The sequence below is a fragment of the Lissotriton helveticus genome, chromosome 12, assembly GCF_964261635.1.
Source record: "Lissotriton helveticus chromosome 12, aLisHel1.1, whole genome shotgun sequence".
Lineage (NCBI taxonomy): Eukaryota > Metazoa > Chordata > Amphibia > Caudata > Salamandridae > Lissotriton > Lissotriton helveticus.
In genome coordinates, this window is record NC_136073.1 from 682,578,612 (window position 1) to 682,597,403 (window position 18,792).

Sequence of the window (18,792 nt, forward strand, 5' to 3'; positions counted from 1 at the left end):
AGATAGAAAGTCATTAAAAATTCACTAATCCTGTAGAACATGGTAGACAGGGTAGGGAGTGTGATCCTGCTAAAAACTGTGCTGCATGTGGACACCTAAATAAGCTCAGAAATCAGACAATACAGCTGCATATCAATCCCAGAAAGCCACTATTCGGAAGAAAAGGTAAACAATCTGCTAGCCTATAGAGCTGTCAAAGTAGACTCCCAACAATACCTAATGAACCAGCTGAAAATCTCTGGGGACTGAATACAGAATCCACACTATCCTTAAGTTATAGGCCTTCAAATGAAAACAAAAGTAATTTTGAAAAATCATTTTAAGGGGATCCATATGCCATTTTGGAACATCCATTACAGAGTGGTGGTGCCTAGCTTCACTCTCTATTATGGATAGGACTGTGAGACCTCTCTACAGCGTTTTGATTATACCTGCATTTCAACAAGTTTTAGCTTTAGCTGATTTTTGTGCTGAAACAAATCATTTTATTCTAATGCACAGAAGTTCCACTCAGGGTCGGACCCTTATAATAAAATATGAAATGAAATAAGTGCATACCTCTTCCCCTAAGAAACAATATGTGGGACCTAAATGCCGCTGTGTATTGTCCACATTAACCGTGATGACCAAGCAACACAACGTTCTCTTGCAATTAAACAGGCCTGGTTATCAGCCATGGCACTATACCCCTTCCTGACAAAGAATGCCCTGCCACCCATGAGAGAACTGGCTAGTTGCTATTCAGTCGCTTAATGCATGGCCCTTTTTGATTCCCCAAGGTCTCTCCTCCACACTCTGCTGATGCTTGGTGTTTTGGAAATCGTTTTCCTAACCATTCTGACACTTTTCTCACCTTCTGTGCCTCTTGACCCGTGACTGCCACGATTCGCCGAATCCCTTTAGCAATTGCTTCCTCTGAGACTATGACAAACGGGCCTGCATGACTGGAGTTCTGCAGGTGCCTAAAAATGAAATAACTCTTTAAAAACAAGCTTCATATAAAAAGATAATGCTTTGTAAGAATTTTGCTAGACTATCAGGAAACTAGTTTAGCATTAAGAATGACACAGAAGGATAATGGTGGGGCAGGGATCATAATATATCAAGTAAGGAGTATGTTACTTCACCGGTAAGCATCTATCCGCAGCGTGTAGTGTCAGATTCATAGGATTAGCATACTCCTGACATCTAGTGTTAGGCTGGACGTTTGTAACTTGTTTTTCTTTGACGAAGTTTTTTGAGTAAAATATTTGGCATGACCAGTCCACATTCTCCTCTACTCACAGGAACATAAAGAAACCAGGCTAGCATATTTGAACCAGGCACGACCGCCTAGCCATGCAAGCTTCTGAGTAAGGTTTACCAAACTGAGCACCTGAAGAATGAGCTCGAGGAGAGACCTCGCTGACGTCCGTGCAGGAGCCCTGCTGAAGGACGTGCACTGGAAAGCCATTCAAGTCACTTTGGCTCTGACCGCCCGACGCAGGCATTAACTTCGGCAGAATAACATTAGAAAGGCGAAATTCGACCAGGCAAGCAATAAACGCTCAAGAGACCTTCAGATTGTACTACCAAGCACCATGAAAACAAGCATTGGCATAGCCAATAGGTCTCGCCTTTGGGACCTTATAAGTGTTTAGCCACGCAACAGTTGTTGCACCAAGTTATTGTGCTGTATAACTAAATACTTATAAGGTCCCAAAAGCGAGACCTATTGGCTATGCCAATGCTTGTTTAATGTAGTACATGGCGGTCATGTAGTCTGTATGAACTAGAAGAACAAGTTACTTCCCATCGGTAACAAAATATCTATAAGAGACAAATATTAGTTATAGGTTCCTTACCTTAGAATGACCCCCAGGCATGAGAACTGAACGGCCAAAGAAGCTGTATCTCCGGACTTGACTATCCAGGCAGTAATGTTTACTGAACGTGTGCAGTGATGCCCACGTGGCTGCCTGGCAGATGTCACCAAAGGGGACTCCACGTCCCAAAGCAGTAGTAACTGCCGTTGCCCTGGTGGAATGGGCGCGCAGCCCTACCGGAGGCTCCTTTTCCACCAAGGAATAACTGATTTTAATGCAAAGGACAACCCATCAAGAGATGGATGGTCCGTTTTTGCACAGCCTGACCTTTCTCAGCGCCCACATAGCCAACAAAGCGTTGATCATCCACCCGGAATTGTTTTGTGCGATTCATATAAAATGATAACAGACGTTTTGGGTCCAGACGGTGGAGTCTCGCCTCCTTGGAAGGATGTGGGGGCGGGAAGAAGGTGGGCAAAGTGGTGGTCTGTCTATGTGGAAAGAGGTAACCACTTTGGGAAGAGAATGTCTGATTCGAAGTACAACCTTGTCCGGATGAACAGCAAGGAAAGGAGGTTTAAAAGAAGAGCCTAACGCTTACTCACCCTGCGAGCAGAGGTGATGTTAACCAACAAAGCAGTTTTTAAAGTCAAGAGTCTGCGAGGACAATTATGTAGTGGCTCGAAAGGAGCACACATTAGGCAAGTCAAGACGAGGTTCAAATCCCACTGGGGCATTACAATAGGAATAGTAGGAAAGAGGTGAGTAATGCCCTTAAGAAATCTATTTACCATAGGGGACTTGAAAAGAGAAGGCTGATCAGGGAGGCGAAGAAAGGCTGAAATGGCCGAAAGATAGCCTTTAAGGGTGCCGAGGGCAGCGCCTTGATGGGCCAAAGAAAGAATGAAGAGTAGAAACTCAAAGAGGGGCAGAAAGGGGATCCACAGCTTTTGCTGTGCACCATGCCACAAATTTGTTCCATTTACAGGCATATACCGTTTTAGTGGAGGGACGCTGGCTGACAAGATTACATTACAGACTTCGGGAGGTAGGACGAAAGCTGTCAACTGTTGCCGCTCAGTCTTCACGCAAGGAGGTGGAGGCTGGACAGATTAGGAACTATTCCCTGCTGCTGCAACATAAGATCCTCCCGAAGAGGCAGTCTGATCGGAGGATCGATGGCAATGTTCAAGAGCTCAAGATACCTGACTTTTCCTTCCCCAATCCAGAGCCACAAGACTGACTTGGGCCCGGTCGAGCTTGATCTTCTTCAGCACTCTGGGCAGAAGTGGTATAGGCAGAAAGGCGTATCGAAGATCGCAATTCCACTCGCAACGTAAAGCGCCGCAGAGCGAGTGCCGCCTTGGAAATTCCAATGCGCAGAACTGCTGACATTGCGCGTTCTCTTCGGTGGCAAACAGATGTAACCAAGGCTCTCCCCACTGCTGAGAGAGACCTTGCACCACCTCAGAGTGAAAACTCCATTCGTGATTAATCATGCACCGGCAGCTGAGTTTGCCCGCCCTAGCGTTCAGTGAACCTGCCAGGCGTTGAACCACCATGGACATGCCTTGATGTTCCAGCCATGCCCAGAGACGAAAGGGCCTCTTGACACAGGGTCCTCGAGCCCACCACGCCCTGTTTGTTGCAGTACCACATGGTGGTGGTGTTTTCCTTGAACACCTGCACTACTCTTGCCTTGACAGAAGGAAGGAATGCTTTCAGTGCAAAACGAATCACTCGGAGTTCCAGAAGGTTGAAGTGGAGCAAGGTTGAAGTGGAGCTCGGACTCCCCTGGAGTCCAGGGGCCTCTAATAGGCGGCTCTCCCATGTGGCCGCCCCACCCCATAAGGGACGCATCCGTCACCACTGTGAAGTCTGGTTGGGGAAGGGAGAGGGATCTCAGTGGACCCAATGCTGGTTCGTTAGCCACCACTGCAACTGGCATGCAGTGCCCTCTGAGATCTCAACGACATCGGAAAGATTCCCCTGATGCTGTGCCCACTGGAACTTCAGGTCCCACTGCAGAGCCCGCATATGCCACCTGGCATGGTCCACCAGCAGGATGCAGGGGGCCATGAGTCCCAGCAGCCTCAAGGTCAATCTCAGTGAAACCCGGGAAAGAGGCTGAAACATCGGTAGCATAGCCCGAATATTCCAGACTCGCTACTCGGGAGGATAAGCCTGAAACTGTGCTGTATCCAGAACTGCTCCATGAAAAGGAGCTTCTGAGAGGGAATCAGGTGTGACTTTGGCACGTTGATAGTGAACCTTAGCGAATGCTGTAGGTCCGCCGTAGTCTGGAGGTGGGAGAAGACAGCCTGGGGCGAGCCCGCCTTCAACAGCCAGTTGTCGAGATAGGGGAAGACTGGAACCCCTGATCTACGCAGATGAACTGTGACCACCGGCATCACTTTCGTGAAAACCCAAGGGGCGCTGCTAAGGCCAAAAGAGAGCATAGTAAACTGAAAAAGCTCATGGCCTACAGTGAACCGTCGGCAACGTCTGTGGGCTGGCAGGACGGACATGTGAAAGTAAACGTCCTGCAAGTCCAACGCTACCATCCAGTCTCCATGATCAAGGGCAAACAGTACCTGATCCAATGTCAACTTTTTGAACTTCTCCTTCCGGAGAAAGCGGTTGACGTCCCTGAGATCCAAGATAGGACGCAACCCTTTGTCCTTCTTGGGCACCAGGAAGTAGTGGGAGTAACAACCACAACTTACTTCTGGGGAGAGAGACTCGCTCGATAGCTCCCTTGGCCAAGAAAGCCGTAACTTCCTGATGAAGAAGGGCCAAGTAATCCTCCGACATGCGATGGAATGTGGGTGGGATGGAGGGAGGGGTAGTCTTGAAGGGGAGGGAGTAGCCCCTTCGGACTATCTGCAAAACCCACCCGTCCAATGTGATGTTGTGCCAGTGGGGGAGGTGATGGTGGATCCTGCTGCCCACTGGCAACTGGTGGCCCTGAAAGGTCGGACTAGGAAGGTTTAGAGGCTGCTGCAGAGGAGGCACTGGTGGACTAGCCTGCCCTCTTTCCCCCAGAACCACGGCGCTGGGTCCCACATCCCCAGCCGCGCAGAGGCTGAGTAGCTTGCGCCTGCCTGTTACCCTGGGTGGAACGTGGCGGGGCACCCTTTCCATAGCCAAGAAAGGCGGCGAAAGGCAGACTGCACAGGATGAAAGGTGGCAGTGAGGCCCAAGTATCTGGCCGTAACCCTAGAGTCCCTGAAGCGCTCAAGCGCACTGTCCGCCTTGTCGCCAAACAGGCGACGGTCATCAAAGGGCATGTCCAAAAGGGTCTATTGGACATCCGTCGAAAAGCCATTTGATCTCAGCCAGACGTAGCGTCTCAGAGCTACTGACTTACAAATCGTTCTAACCAGTGAGTTGGCTGCGTCCAGCCCACAGCGGATGGCGAACTTTGCTCCCTTCTGCGACTGCACACGAGAATATGACCAAGGCCTCTTCAGGCACTGTGTCAGCACCTGCGTAATCGTATCCCACACATAGGGGGTGTAACGGCCCAAGAGACCAACGGTGTTCACCGGCCGCAGTCCTATGCTGGCAGAAGAAAACTTCTTCCCAAGATGGTCCAGCTTCTTGGATTCTCTATCTGGGGGAGCAGAAGGGAACACGCCTTTGGATGTTGAGACTTGGACCACCAAGCTCTCAGGGGTAGGGTGTTGGGAGAGGAAAATGGGGTCGCCTGGGGCCGGGCAGTGGCATTGGGCAATCATCCTGTGCACAGGAGCCCCTGTGCTAGGCCTGGACCAAGTGCCCAGAAGGATGTCTGTGAGGGATTCATTGAACGGTAGCAGGGGCTCCGAAGCACCGCTGCTGGCTGAAGCACCTTAGTCAGGAGATTCGTCCTGACTGCCACCATAGGAAGCTCAAGGCCCAAGGCCCCAGCCGCCCTTTGTAACACCACAGCGTAGGAGACTCCCTCCTCCCTGGCCACGGTAGGAGGAGAAAGCATGCCAAGGTCTGGGGAGGTATCAGACCACTGGCTTCCCCCAACTACTCTCTCCAATCCGGTTCCTCGAGATGATCTGCCAAAGGGTCAACAGACCCCTCCCAGTCCTCCTGACCTTGCTTTGGCTGCCACTTAGGGTGATCGTGAACGCCACGGGTACAAAAGTACCGGTCGGCACCAGTATGGGCGTCGGTCGAGCTTCGTGTCCAAATAAGGGGGAGGTCGGGGGTCAACGCTAGTAGAGGACGCAACAGACGTCGGAGGTGTCGTCAAAGGTATCGGTGCCAGAGGAGGTGTGGTGAGGTCGACCGGCACCGAACAAGATCCAGGCCTGGATCCCTGCGGTGCCAGAGCCACCGGCATCGAAGGCCTAGAGCCCCCAGCCGTGTCCGCGGGGCCGAAGGCACTCCAGCAGAGTCGGGATGCGCAAAGATAGAGTGGAGAGCTTCATAAAATGCACGAAGCACGGGAGGGCCCTCAGGCTCCCGGGAAGGGAGGGAAGCTCGGAGCAATCCCAGTAGGCTCAGTGTGCCGGCCTTCCGCATCCCGCGTCGCCCGACAGACGGGGAAAAGGTGAAGAGTGACAGTGCTTCTTCGCCTTCTTCTTGTGCCTTTGCTTACCCGAAGACGAAGACTTTGACGAGGAATGATGGTGGTGACTCTGCGACCGGTCCCGTGACCTCCCTCTCAACCAGGACCTCGGGTGGTACGGAGCTGACTGTCGGGCCTCCAGAAGCTTTCGGTCGCACTCCAGGCACAAAAGGCACACAAGGTGCGGGTCCGTGACTGACATCAGCTTGTGACAGAAGTCACAAGGCTTGAAGCCGGTCCGGCGATGGGACATCCCTCCGTGCACCAGGAGTCTAACAACTCGAAAAAGAAGTTGACAAAAGTCGAAAAATGTTATGTTATTGAAACTTGTATAGCGCACGTATACCTCTAGGGCGCTTAGGTAAAAAGCGACTAAGGGTACGGCTCTCTCCGGATCTGCGCTGTGTGGCGTGGAAAAAGAAAGAACTGGCGTCTAAGTAGACACTGAAGCGGCACTCCGGCGCACACGACGCCAAAGATGACACGGAGTCGACAGATGCTACCTACCGACCCGCAGGGGTACTGCTAAAGAAAAAATCTCCGGGATCCAGTCTGACACCTGGGGATTATTCAAAGGCAAGGAATCTATAACTAATAGTCTCTTTCAGATCTACTTTCTGGTGAAGACGTTATTGAAAAGCTTTGAGAGGTAACTGAATTACTATACGCTCCAGGTCATTGATGTGTAGATATTTCTGCACTGGAGACCATTGGCCACGCACTGTGAGATGTTGCATATGTGCCCCAGCCTTGTAAGGGGGCATCAGTTGTAATGGTGACCTGCGTGAAGGGGGCTTTTCGAAGGGCTGACACTGCAATAAATTGTTGCTGTTCCACCGCTGCAGAGAGCAATGAGTCCCTGGACCCATCGACACTAAATCATGTACGCACCCCTCCACTTGAGACCATTGAGACTGAAGGTATTACTATAGGGGGCACATGTGCATTAGAGTATGTGGTACTATGGAGATATGTTTTTTTGACATGGTTTGTGTTCAAGGCGGGATACTGGGAGGGTGAGATGTAATTTTGAGACAATATTATTTTTTTATTATTGAAAAGGACCCACAGATCATATGTAATTTGTCCCCAGTATGTGTGGTAGTCTTGTAGTCGTCCTCCTACTGGTGTTAAGTGTGGAGGTGGGAGGCATAGAGAATCACAGTTTAGTTTAAGTGGTCCCCTTAAAAGAGGATCCAAGACCTCAGTGTTTGTTATTCCTGTACTGTGATCTATAGTAAATCCCTCTAGTGTACTATGTGTGATAAGGGATTTGTTTGGGGGGAGGAGGGGGTGTCTGAGAAGATGGCTGCTTTAGATGCCCCTCTGTATTGGCCCCTCCGAAAGGAACCCTGGGTAATAAGTTATAAGTGTACCCATAGCTTTAGCAGTATTGTGTCCTTTTACATTTTTTCTAGCATTTCATCTACTTGGAGGCCTAATAGGTGTTCCTCATCATATGGTAGGTTTAGTAGATATTGCGGTACATCAGGCTTAAAACTTGACACTCTAATCAAAGCATGGTGCCTAACAACAATTGTAGCATTTACTTCTCTTGAGTTGTGTCCACTACATCTAATGCGCATTGAATTGTGGCACTGGATATTATCCTCCCTTCCTCTACCAGTTCTGATCCTCTTTGCTTATACTGAGCAGGGAGATGCTGGGGCAAATCCTGCATCTCATCCCATTCTGCCCTTTAATATCTGGATAGGCAGCCCACAGAGTTAGCTATTCTAAGGTGGCTGGCTGCTTGGGCTGCCAATTGCTTAACAGTGTGTCTGGAGGGAGATGCCCCTTGATGTAAGTGCGGTCAGTTGTTGACGGTTTACACTTCCTATCAACCGTGGTGTTCTAACCCTTGATTTTATTGGTTGCTTAAAGATTTCTGCAGTGGGTTTTAGCATGCCCTTTAACATTGATAAGAACTGAACCATGCAATGGGGTTTGGATAGGGTTTCAACTTGAAAATTGGGTGGGTATACAAGTCTACCGTATGGTATAGTGCAGCCCTGCGCAGAACCTCATGGTATGTAGTGGTGTCATCTGGTGGTGAGGGTTTAGTAGGATATAGGTTTGGGTTTGTGTCCCCTTGAGGGTCAACGCCATAGTCGTCCAATGGCTGATCAAGATTCCTGGAGTCGTCCTGTGGATTGGGGAAGTAAGGTGAGTCATAGGGGTCAATATGGCCACCTGGACTATGTTCCCCTATGGATGATGTTGTGGGTGAGCATGAGAGAAACGCTGTGGTGAGATCAGATGAACTAGAGGTGTTGCTAGCGGAAGAGCAGGAGGTGGAGAAGAGGGTAAAGGTAATGGAGTAGGTGGTGCAGACTGTGACGTTTCTGATGGAAACTGTATGGGGCTAGAACCACGACCTGATGCCGGTCCAGTGTCGTCGAGTCCGCAACCTGGAGCAGGGCGTTGTCGTCGTCCAGCGCCAAAGGAGGCGCCGGACAGGCCTCCGCCACATCACACGGCGCAGGAGACCGGGCTGCGCCAGAGCCTAGGCAGCTAAGGGACGGCGCCAGGCCGACCTCCGACGAGGCACCGGCCTGCGTAGAGGGACGAAAGACACCCGGTGAGTGACAAGGAGTTAACCCCGCCAGCCCCGACCCATGAGGGGACGAGAGGGGCCCGCCGACCCCCATTGCGGGGCCAAGGCCAACTCGACCTCCGGCGAGGCAGTCGCCTGCGTGGAGGGAGAGGGTCCCGGGGAGTGACAAGGAGTCCCCCGCCAGCCTCGACCCATGAGGGGAAGAGAGGGGCCCGCTGACCCCTGTGGCGCCGACAAGACCTCTGACGAAGCAGCCGCCTGCGTGGAGGGACCAGAAGGGCCCGGCGAATGACGAGGGTTCCCCCGCTGCCTCGACCCATGATGGGACGAGGGGGGTCCGCCGACCCCTGTGGCTCCACCAGGGCCAGCAGCTGCCAGCGCCGAAGCGGCGTCACCTCGGCCCTAGACAAGATCGTCTATCCAGAGGGCCGAGAGGGGTTTGGGAATGCGACCCGAGCCCAGGTGACCTCCCGCGACTCCACAGGGACTCACGCAGGAGTTTGCGGCGAAAGAAGCCCGGGCGCCGTGGTCCGAAGGAGGGACCCCTGAAGGGCCGCACCCAAACGGCACCACATCCTCCGAACCTGGATCCGGACCAGTCGGCGCCGGAGCCGCCACCAACGCCCCTGCACAGCGCAAGGGATCCGGCGACGTCCCAGGAAGGAAAGGAGGAGAAGCCAGCGAGGTCTGCCACGCCGCTGCATAGGTCTCCATCTGGTCTTTCGATGCCGGAAACCAGCCCTCTGGGACAAACTGTGACACTTACTGACAGGGGAGCGACGCTCTTGCGGCTTAGGACAGGGATGAGGACAGCGACAACGACTTCGAAAACCTTCCGTAGAAGCTGACTGAGGTGAGGAAGCCGATCTGGACATGCGAGCCGATAGCAGTTTTATCCGGCGCTCCCGCCACGATTTCGGCTTCAACCGCTGGCACACCTCGCAATCAGAGGAGTTGTGATGTTCCCCCAAGCACCACATGCAAATGAGGTGAGGGTCCGCCGCCGACATCAGCCGTCCATAAGACGGGCATGTCTTAAAGCCTGAAGGCATCCGCACACTGTTCCCACAAACACACGCAATAGCGTAAAGGGAAAGACCTAACCGCCCTGGAGCACGAACCGGATCTGCGTTGCACGCGAAAAAGGAAAAAAATGACGTAGGCGCGCCGGGGTGGGACTTGTGACCTCGCCGACGTCACGTACGCCAACGACGCCTGGGCGGAGTCACGTGATGCCGTCCCCCCAGCGCAGGGGTGCTGTGGCAAAAAGATTTTCCAGATCCAGTCTCACGCCTGGGGATAATGCTACATGAAGGAATCTGCGGCTAGTAGTCTATCAGATCTGGCAATTTCACGTCTACCATGTCATGAAGTTTGTGCCCAAAATGTCACATAGTTCATTAAAGTTGGCAAATATTTTAGATATACAGAGGGATGGACTGGAACCGGCAAAAAAAGGTTTAGTAGGATAAAAGTCCTAACAATTAAGTTACCAATAGAGCCAAATGTTGTTAAATTTTACCAATACGTTACAAACATGAATTTGATTTTTTATACTATTAGATACCATTTTCACTTGAAAACATTAGCATTTGGTTGGGAATCTGATAAAAGGCATCAATGTAGTTATCTAACAAGGCAAACTTTTCTGAAATGGTACTGCCTTTGTTTTTAAATGAGACTGGGTGGTAAAAAGGTAGAAGCATTATTCAAGCAATTTATATAAAATCTTAAGTATGCATGTTGCATCTCAACACAGCAATAACTGCTAAATTAACATCATTTTACTGTATGTTACTTTAACACTTGTGCCACTTTGAAGTTTTTGTACATAGTGAATATTTTAAATGTTCTCTAATTATTTTATTGCTTGTTTTGCATTTACTTTTTAAGGGGAATGGTATGCTTTAATTATTTACTAAATTGTAGGAAGCTGGATCTTTAAACGATATTCCACTAGGTGGTTATATCATGCAAAGAGTCCATAGATTTTCCCAGGAGTGTACAGGGCTCAAGAAAACCCAATGTGATCTATTTGAGGTAGTGTGATCGAGCTGGCTTAGGTCTACCAGAGAGGATTATAAGACATTTGTTATGCACAAAGTGACCAAAAAATGACACACAACTCAAAAAGGAGATCCACACCAATTTTAGACAAGCATTTGCATGCAATAGGTCTTGCATTTGCAAGACTTACAGCTATTGGCTTAGTCAACAGAAAACCTGGCACAGTGCTGAAATATAAAGCACAGAGCCCGTGTTGCAAAGATGAAAGCGGGCGCTCTGTGGAAATATAAAGCACACAAATGTTACGAGCATGGTGGCCCGTTAAGCAGGCACCATGGTAATTAAAAAAAAAGCAAATAATAAAGGAATATGCTACTTACCAGTATGCATCTGTTCTTGGCATGTAGGGCTGCTGACATTCATATCTGTGCATAGATCGCCGCCTAGTGATGGGTCCGGATGATTGCACTTTGTTGTCCTGGAAGAGTCTTCAAAGTATCACGAGATAGGTGACTCCTCCCCTGGACTACAGTGCGCATGGGCATCCTCTCCATCCTCAGATTGTTTTTCGCCATTGTGGCAGAGATGGAGATAGGAAAGTAAGAGATGTCCATGCTAGAGATAATGCTGCAGCTGCGACAGGCGCCGGGGAGGAGGGCGGGCGATATGAATGTCAGCAGCCCTACATGCCAAGAACAGATGCATACTGGTAAGTAGCATATTCCGTTCGAGGCATGTGGGCTGCTGAATTCATATCTGTGCATAGACTGAATAGCAGTGTCTCCTCTAGCGGTGGCCACCTGTGCCAGCTGCAGCAGTTTGGAAAAGAGTTTTGAGGACAGCCTGGCCTACAGCAGCTTGCTGTTTTGCTTGCACGTCTATACAGTAGTGTTTAGTGAAGGTGTGTATGGTGGACCATGTGGCTGCCTTACATATGTCTTCGAGAGGAATATTCCCTAGGAAAGCCATGGATGCCCCCATTTTGCATGTAGAGTGCGCTCTAGGGGGGACTGTTAAAGTGCATTTAGCTTTTAGATAACATATTTGAATGCATTTAACTATCCATCTGGCTATTCCTGACTTTGAAATAGGATTTCCTTTGTGTTGTGGTGCAAAAGCAACAAACAGTTTTGTTTTCCTAAAGGATTTAGTTCTGTCCACAGAGTAAAGTAGAGCTCTTTTTACGTCTAGTGTGTGCAGGGCTCTCTCAGCTACTGACTGTGGATTCTGAAAGAATACTGGCAGTTCAATTGCTTGATTGATATGGAAATTGGATACGACTTTAGGCAAGAATTTAGGGTTTGCTCTAAGAACTACCGTGTTAGCATGTACCTGCATGAAGGGTTCTTGAATTGTCAGTGCTTGCAATTCACTCACTCTCTTGAGTGAGGTAATGGCAACTAAGAATGCAACCTTCCACGTTAGGAATTGCAATTCACATGAGTGTAGAGGTTCGAACGGAGGTCCCATGAGTCTGGTAAGTACTATATTTAGATTCCAGACTGGGGAAGGAGGGTGTCTTGGAGGGATCACCCTTTTTAAACCCTCCATAAATGCTTTAATTGCTGGTACCCTAAACAGTGAAAGGTGTTGCCTGTTCTGAAGGTATGCTGCTATAGCAGCCAGGTGTAGTCGTATGGAAGATCTTTGTAAATACAGCAGGTAGCATATGATGTTTTGTATGGAAGCGTCTAAATGGGTTGATTTGGTTATTGTTGCAGTAAATAACAAATCTCTTCCATTTAGCATGCTCGTGTGGTTGGTTTTCTTGCCTCCCTAATGATGTTCATGCAGTCTGGGGGCAAGTTAAGGTATCCGAACTCTAAGACCTCAGGAGCCAGATCGCTAGGTTCATCTGATTGGGATCTGGGTGTCTTATTTCTCCATGGTTCTGAGTTCGAAGATGTGGAGCAAGGCACAGTCTTTGATGGGGAACTATCGAAAGTTCTAGGAACGTTGTGTACCATGGTTGTCTCGCCCATGTGGGAGCAACTAGGATTAGGGTGAGTGAGCGTTGTCGCAGTTTGCGTGCCACCAGCGGTGCTGGGGGAAAAGCGTACGCAAATCTGCCTGACCAGTTCATCCATATCACATTGCCCAGTGACAACGGATGTGAGAATCTGGTGGCAAAGTACTGGCATTTGGAGTTTTCTTTTGTGGCAAACAGGTCTACCTCTGGGTGACCCCATTCCTCGAAGAATGGCTGGAGAACTTGGGGGTGAATCTCCCATTCGTGTATTTGTTGGCTGTGCCTGCTGAGCAGGTCGGCAATTTGATTGTCCTTCCCTGGGAGGTGTTCTGCTAGGAGAAAGATGTTCTTTTGAATTGCCCACTTCCATGTGCTCTGCGCCAGATGGGACAGCTGTGGAGAGTGAGTTCCTCCCTGCTTCTGGATATAGTACATTGCGGTCATGTTGTCCGTCCGGATCAACACCGTCTTGTTGTACACGTATTTTTGAAAGGCTTTTAGGGCTAGGAAGATCGCTAGCAATTCTAGTTGGTTGATATGCAGCCTCTTTTGTTTGTTTGTCCAGAGTTCTTGTACTGTGTACTGAAGGAGATGGGCTCCCCAGCCTGTCAGCGATGCGTCCGCTGTTAGTACTAGTTGTGGAACCGGCTCTTGGAACAGTCGCCCCTTTGAAAGGTTTTGTGGGTTCCACCACTGCAGAGATTTGTGAGTGCGACTGTCCACCAACACTAGGTCTTTTAGTTGTCCACGAGCATGGTTCCATTACCGTGCTAGGCATTCCTGTAACAGGCGCATTTGAAGTCTGGCATGGGGGACAATGAATATGCAGGAGGCCATCATGCCTATGAGCTGCATGAAAACTTGGGCTGGCAGGGAGTGCTGTGGCAGGAATTTAGGATGAGTATCTGCATGCTGGCTATCCTTGCTGTGTTTGGGTACGCCTTTGCCACTGAGGTGTTTATAGTGGCTCCCAGGTATTGCTGTATGTGGGAAGGTTGCAGATGCGATTTGTGTAGTTGATTGAAAAGCCTAGGCTGTGTAGCAACTGGATTGTCTGTGACGTGTGTGCTGCACACTCTTGGTACGATTTTGCTTGTATCAGCCAATCGTCCAGATAAGGGTACACATGGACGTGTTATCTCCTGAGATGCGCTGCTACTGTTGCTAAGCATTTTGTAAACACTCTTGGAGCCGTGGTAACCCCGAAGGGCAAAACCTTGAATTGGTAGTGTTGCCCTTCTATTGTGAACCTGAGGTATTTTCTGTGGGCTGGATGGATGGGTATGTGGAAGTACGCATCCTTGAGGTCCAGTGTTGCTAGGAAGTCTCCTTGCTGTAGCAACGGGAGCACTTGTTGTAGTGTGATCATATGGAAGTGCTCCGATAGTATGTATTGATTTAGGGGCCTGAGGTCCAAAATTGGTCTGAGAGAACCGTCCTTCTTCGGAATAAGGGAGTATACTCCTTTCCCTTGTTGTTGGAAAGGGTCTTGCTCTATGGCCCCCTTTTCTAGCATGCTTTTCACCTCTTGTAGTAGTGTGATGTGTTCTATGGACATAGGACGGTGTTTGGGTGGTATGTTTGGTGGCGTAGAAGTCAGTTCTAGGCAATAACCAGACTGGATAATTTCTCTCACCCACATGTCCGTGGTAATTGTGTGCCAGACAGGTAGGAACTGTTGTAGTCTGCCTCCGACAGGTGTTAAGTGGTCTGGAGGCAGCGTAATGAAGTCACTTGTTTGTGGTGGCGGAGGCCCTGGCGTTATTGCCTCCCCGCCCTCTTCCCTTATTACGGTTACCTCTGTAACCACCTCTGGTGGTGTTCTTTGCGAAGGAACCTTGTGTGTTACCTTTGTATGAGGCAGATGTTTGAGAAGTATTTCCTCGTGTATTTGCTCTGTATGAGGAGCGTCGAAAGGAGCCCCTATGTTGCAGAAATTGCAGTGCACCCATGGATTTCACGGTTTCTGTGTCCTTTTTCATTTTGTCCAAGATGGTGTCTACCGCAGGACCAAATAAAAAATCTGGATTGACGGGTTGGTTTAGAATGGTGGACTGCACCTCATTCTTAAAACCTGAAACCCGCAGCCATGCGTGTCTGCGGAGGAGGACACTAGTATTAATGGACCTAGCTGTGGTGTCTGCAGCGTCCAGCGCACATTTAATGGAGGCATTTGATATGAATTTTCCCTCCTGAATGAGATAATTTGCTTGTGCTTTAAAAGGCTCGGGCAAATGTTGCATAAGGCTCTCGAGCTGATCATAGTGCGCCCTATCGTAACGAGCCAGTAGGGCTTGCGTGTGAGCAATTCTCCAAGAGTTGGATGCTTGTGCCGCTACCCTTTTGCCTGAAGCCTCTAGAATTTTTGACTCCTTATCAGGGGGAGGTGCTTCCCCCGTTGTCTGAGAGTTGGCTCTTTTACGTGCCTTAGCAACCACCAGTGAGTCTAGTGGCAACTGGCCCTTGATGTAAGTAGTGTCTGTAGGAACCGGTCTATACTTTTTTTCAATTCTGGGATTGATTACCCGTGCCCTGGCTGTATCCTTGAATATGTCAGGTGCGTGTTTTAGAACTCCCTTCAACATGGGAAGTGTTTTGACACTTTTTTCAGCAGTAGTGAAGGTGTCAAAGAGGAAGTCTTCTTCCACGGGGTCACTGTGCATGTCCACGTTGTGGAATTGTGCTGCCCTGTCTATGAGTTGGTTAAAGACTACTGTGTCATCAGTGGGTGATGGTTTAGTAGGATAAGTGGGCACATCAGGGATGGGATGGGTGTCATAAGGGTCTGTTGGCTCACCCGAGGCTCCTCTTGGTCAGGATCTTGAGGAAAGTCATATAGAGGCTGTGGTTCGTACCCTGTGTCCCCCTCATTGTCCCCGTGGTGAGAAGGAGAGGTAGGTGCAAAAGGTGTGGAAGGCATAATAGGTTGAAAAGGGATGAAGGGTCTTGTGGGGGGAAGTACCAAAGTCCTTCTTCTTCAGTGGAATAGGTGAATCAGGTTGAAAGTCCAAAGGTCTCTTTTTCCTATGCAGGATGGAAACTTTACCAGTGTCTGGGTTCATGTAAATTTTAGCTTGGTCGTTGGATGGATCTGGGTGGAATAGTTCTTCCTCTACAGTCCTGGGTTTGGTGTTGGACTTTTTCGGGTCGACAACACCTGTTTTTTCGACGACCTTTGGTGTTTTGCTGGACTTTTTCGTCTCGGGCCCTGATTTTGGGTCGACAAGTGGTTTCGGGTCGACCGGAACTTCCGGGTCGACACGTTTTTTGTGCTCCGTAGGCTTCTTTGTATGAGTGCCTTTCACCGGATCGATGTTCTTTTTTGGATCGACCGGTGTCTTTGGAGCAGTTATCTTTGGGTCGACAGGTTTGACCTGCTTCGATGGTTTCGGTACGGCACCGGATGCCGGGTCGATGGTTTTTGGAACAGCAGGTTTGTTCGGGTCGACTACCTTCTTCGGTTCAGCACCCTTCAACTGCGTGCCCTTGTTCGGGTCGACCGATTTTTTGGGGTCGACGGTTTTTGGCTGAACGGCCTTTGTGGGGTTGACAGTCTTCTTTGGTTTGACGCTCTTTGGCTGTGCGGCCTTTTTTGGATCGACGCCCTTCGGGTCGGTGACCTTTTTTGGCTCTGTAACCTTCTTCGGGGCGATGGTACTAGGCCCTGGGGTTTCCGAAGGTTTCCTTTTCGGAGCCGAGCCGGAAGGCGGGGCTGTCGAAAGTTTTTTGTGATCTTGGCTAAGGCCTGTTGGCGATGCCTCGACCGGAGCCTCTGGTAACGGGTCAACTGGTGTTGTGGGCAGTGTACTCACGATTTGGCCCGACGGGATCTCGTCGGAGTAGTCCTCGACTGTGACGATCTCTAGGTCCGAGTCTTGAGCGTCCGGTAGATCCTGGTCATCATCGAAGATGTTGTCCGGTTCCGGTGCCTGTAGCTGCATTTCTTGCCTAGTGGCCCGTCGGATCCGTATGGTTTTCTTCGACCGGAACGGGGCGCAGGCCGGGCAGGGGAAAGGCACTTGTTGCATACTGAATGTTTATCAGTATGGGGGAACTTGGAGTGGCATTGTGGGCACCTTTTGAAAGGGCTTCTTTCCATCGACGGTCGGCTCACGTGGCGTCGAAAAGGCCCAGCGGCCCGCGTCGACGACCGATTCGATATGAAAGTTTGTATCGAGTAGAGAGGTACCGAGCGAGAACAATACCGTCGAAGTCGAAGACCTTTTGGCCTTTAGAAAGTTTTGTTTTCGATTCCGAGTTGTAGTATAGGAGTTTGCATCCGAACCCAATAGCGGAAAAAAACAATCTGAGCATGGAGAGGATGCCCATGCGCACTGTAGTCCAGGGGAGGAGTCACCTATCTCGTGATACTTCGAAGACTCTTCCAGGACAACAAAGTGCAATCATCCGGACCCAACACTAGGTGGCGATTCCGGACCCAACACTAGGTGGCGATCTATGCACAGATATGAATTCAGCAGCCCACATGCTTCGAACATAAAGCTACAAGATCTCTTCCTTCAATGCACAGCACCCCCGCCATGTGTTCCTACATGACACTCTTTGCTGCTGGCAGGCAGGCTGTATGTGAGAACTTAACATAGAGCACTAAAGAACACACCCTTTGGTATAACTGATCACCCAGAGTACTGGATAAAAAAATCTTTTTACAGATATCCGATGTCACATATACATCTCTTAACACAAAAAAATCAGTCAATAAATTCCAACAGCATTCCTTTTTGTGTAAAATATAGAGTCCACAGCAGTCCAATTCTTCAACTTGGCGATATTATTCTTGTAATATATCCAGCATGAAATCTGCCAGTTTGACAACATATGTTTCGACTCCCCATAGACTTTTTAACGGCGGTTAGCGCGAAAGACTTTTGTTGAGAATGTTCAGAATCGGGTCGCAGTTGACTTGCAGTCGTACATACACAAGCATCCACAGCTATGCTCAATGGGTGTTGTCGCCCATTCGCAAACTGGTTGTACACTATAATCACATCAAATAACTGTCATGTAATAGTTTGTGTTATTCGTGACTCAGGAGAGGGATGATCAAATTACTTCCTTTTAGTGCAGAAAGTAAGAAATATAAGATGCCAGCGGAAACCCTGATAAGTTCCGCCCCGCAAAACGGTGGGAGTACGAGACCAGGAGCACTGAAGACACAAGGGGAAAAAAAACAGGTGGGAGGGGAGGGTAGGTGGGGGGGGAGGTCATGGCACGGGAGATTAAGTAGCAAGAGCAGGGGCATCAAAGACATGGAAAAAAAAAGCTTCAACGGGAGGTGGTGGGGGGGGGGGGGGGGGGCACAGCATTGGGAGATTAGGTAGCCACAGCAGGGGCACAGAAGACACAAACTGAGCTTGTAGTGTAGAGAATGGCAGCAGAAGAAAGAGTTCTGCCAAACAGATATGCTCTGAAAGCGTAGGGAAACTAGTTGGCCAGTGCGTCTCAGCCTTCAACGGAAGCAATGTATCGGCTCACCGAACCAGTTAGGAGCCAGAAAAGAAGAGCAACGTTGGAGTTAACCAATGGCAAGCAGCGGGGGGATTACAAGCTATATACGGATTACAGCAGGTCTTTTGGACAGCGCATTTGCGCTGCTTAGGCTCGACCTAAAAAGGCAGCATCTTTCAGGTATTTTAAGACCAAGATGTACGCAAAAAGGTAAGTATGTTTTTTAGGAAAAATACTTTAAAAAGTGAACCCTAAGTGCAATTTTCAGGCTGTGCAATGTTAACCTACAGAGGAAAACAAGAATACAGTTTTTCAGGTAAGTACACAACTTACAGATCCAGTCTTCGGGGTTTCCGGTCAACACTAGGCAAGGTTCAGATTGGCACCAAAATTGCACCACCAGCGGCACAGGTGCGGA

At 49.5% G+C, this 18,792-nt stretch overlaps 1 protein-coding gene across 1 annotated transcript in view; it reads right to left on the reverse strand.

Annotated features, from left to right (window-relative positions):
* AARS1 (alanyl-tRNA synthetase 1) overlaps positions 1 to 18,792 on the reverse strand; it is a 373,026-nt gene that overhangs the window by 122,829 nt on the left and 231,405 nt on the right. The window contains exon 16 of the mRNA XM_078670073.1: positions 854 to 962. Within this exon, the coding sequence (XP_078526199.1) occupies positions 854 to 962 (109 nt within the window). The remainder of the gene's footprint in view (positions 1 to 853; positions 963 to 18,792) is intronic.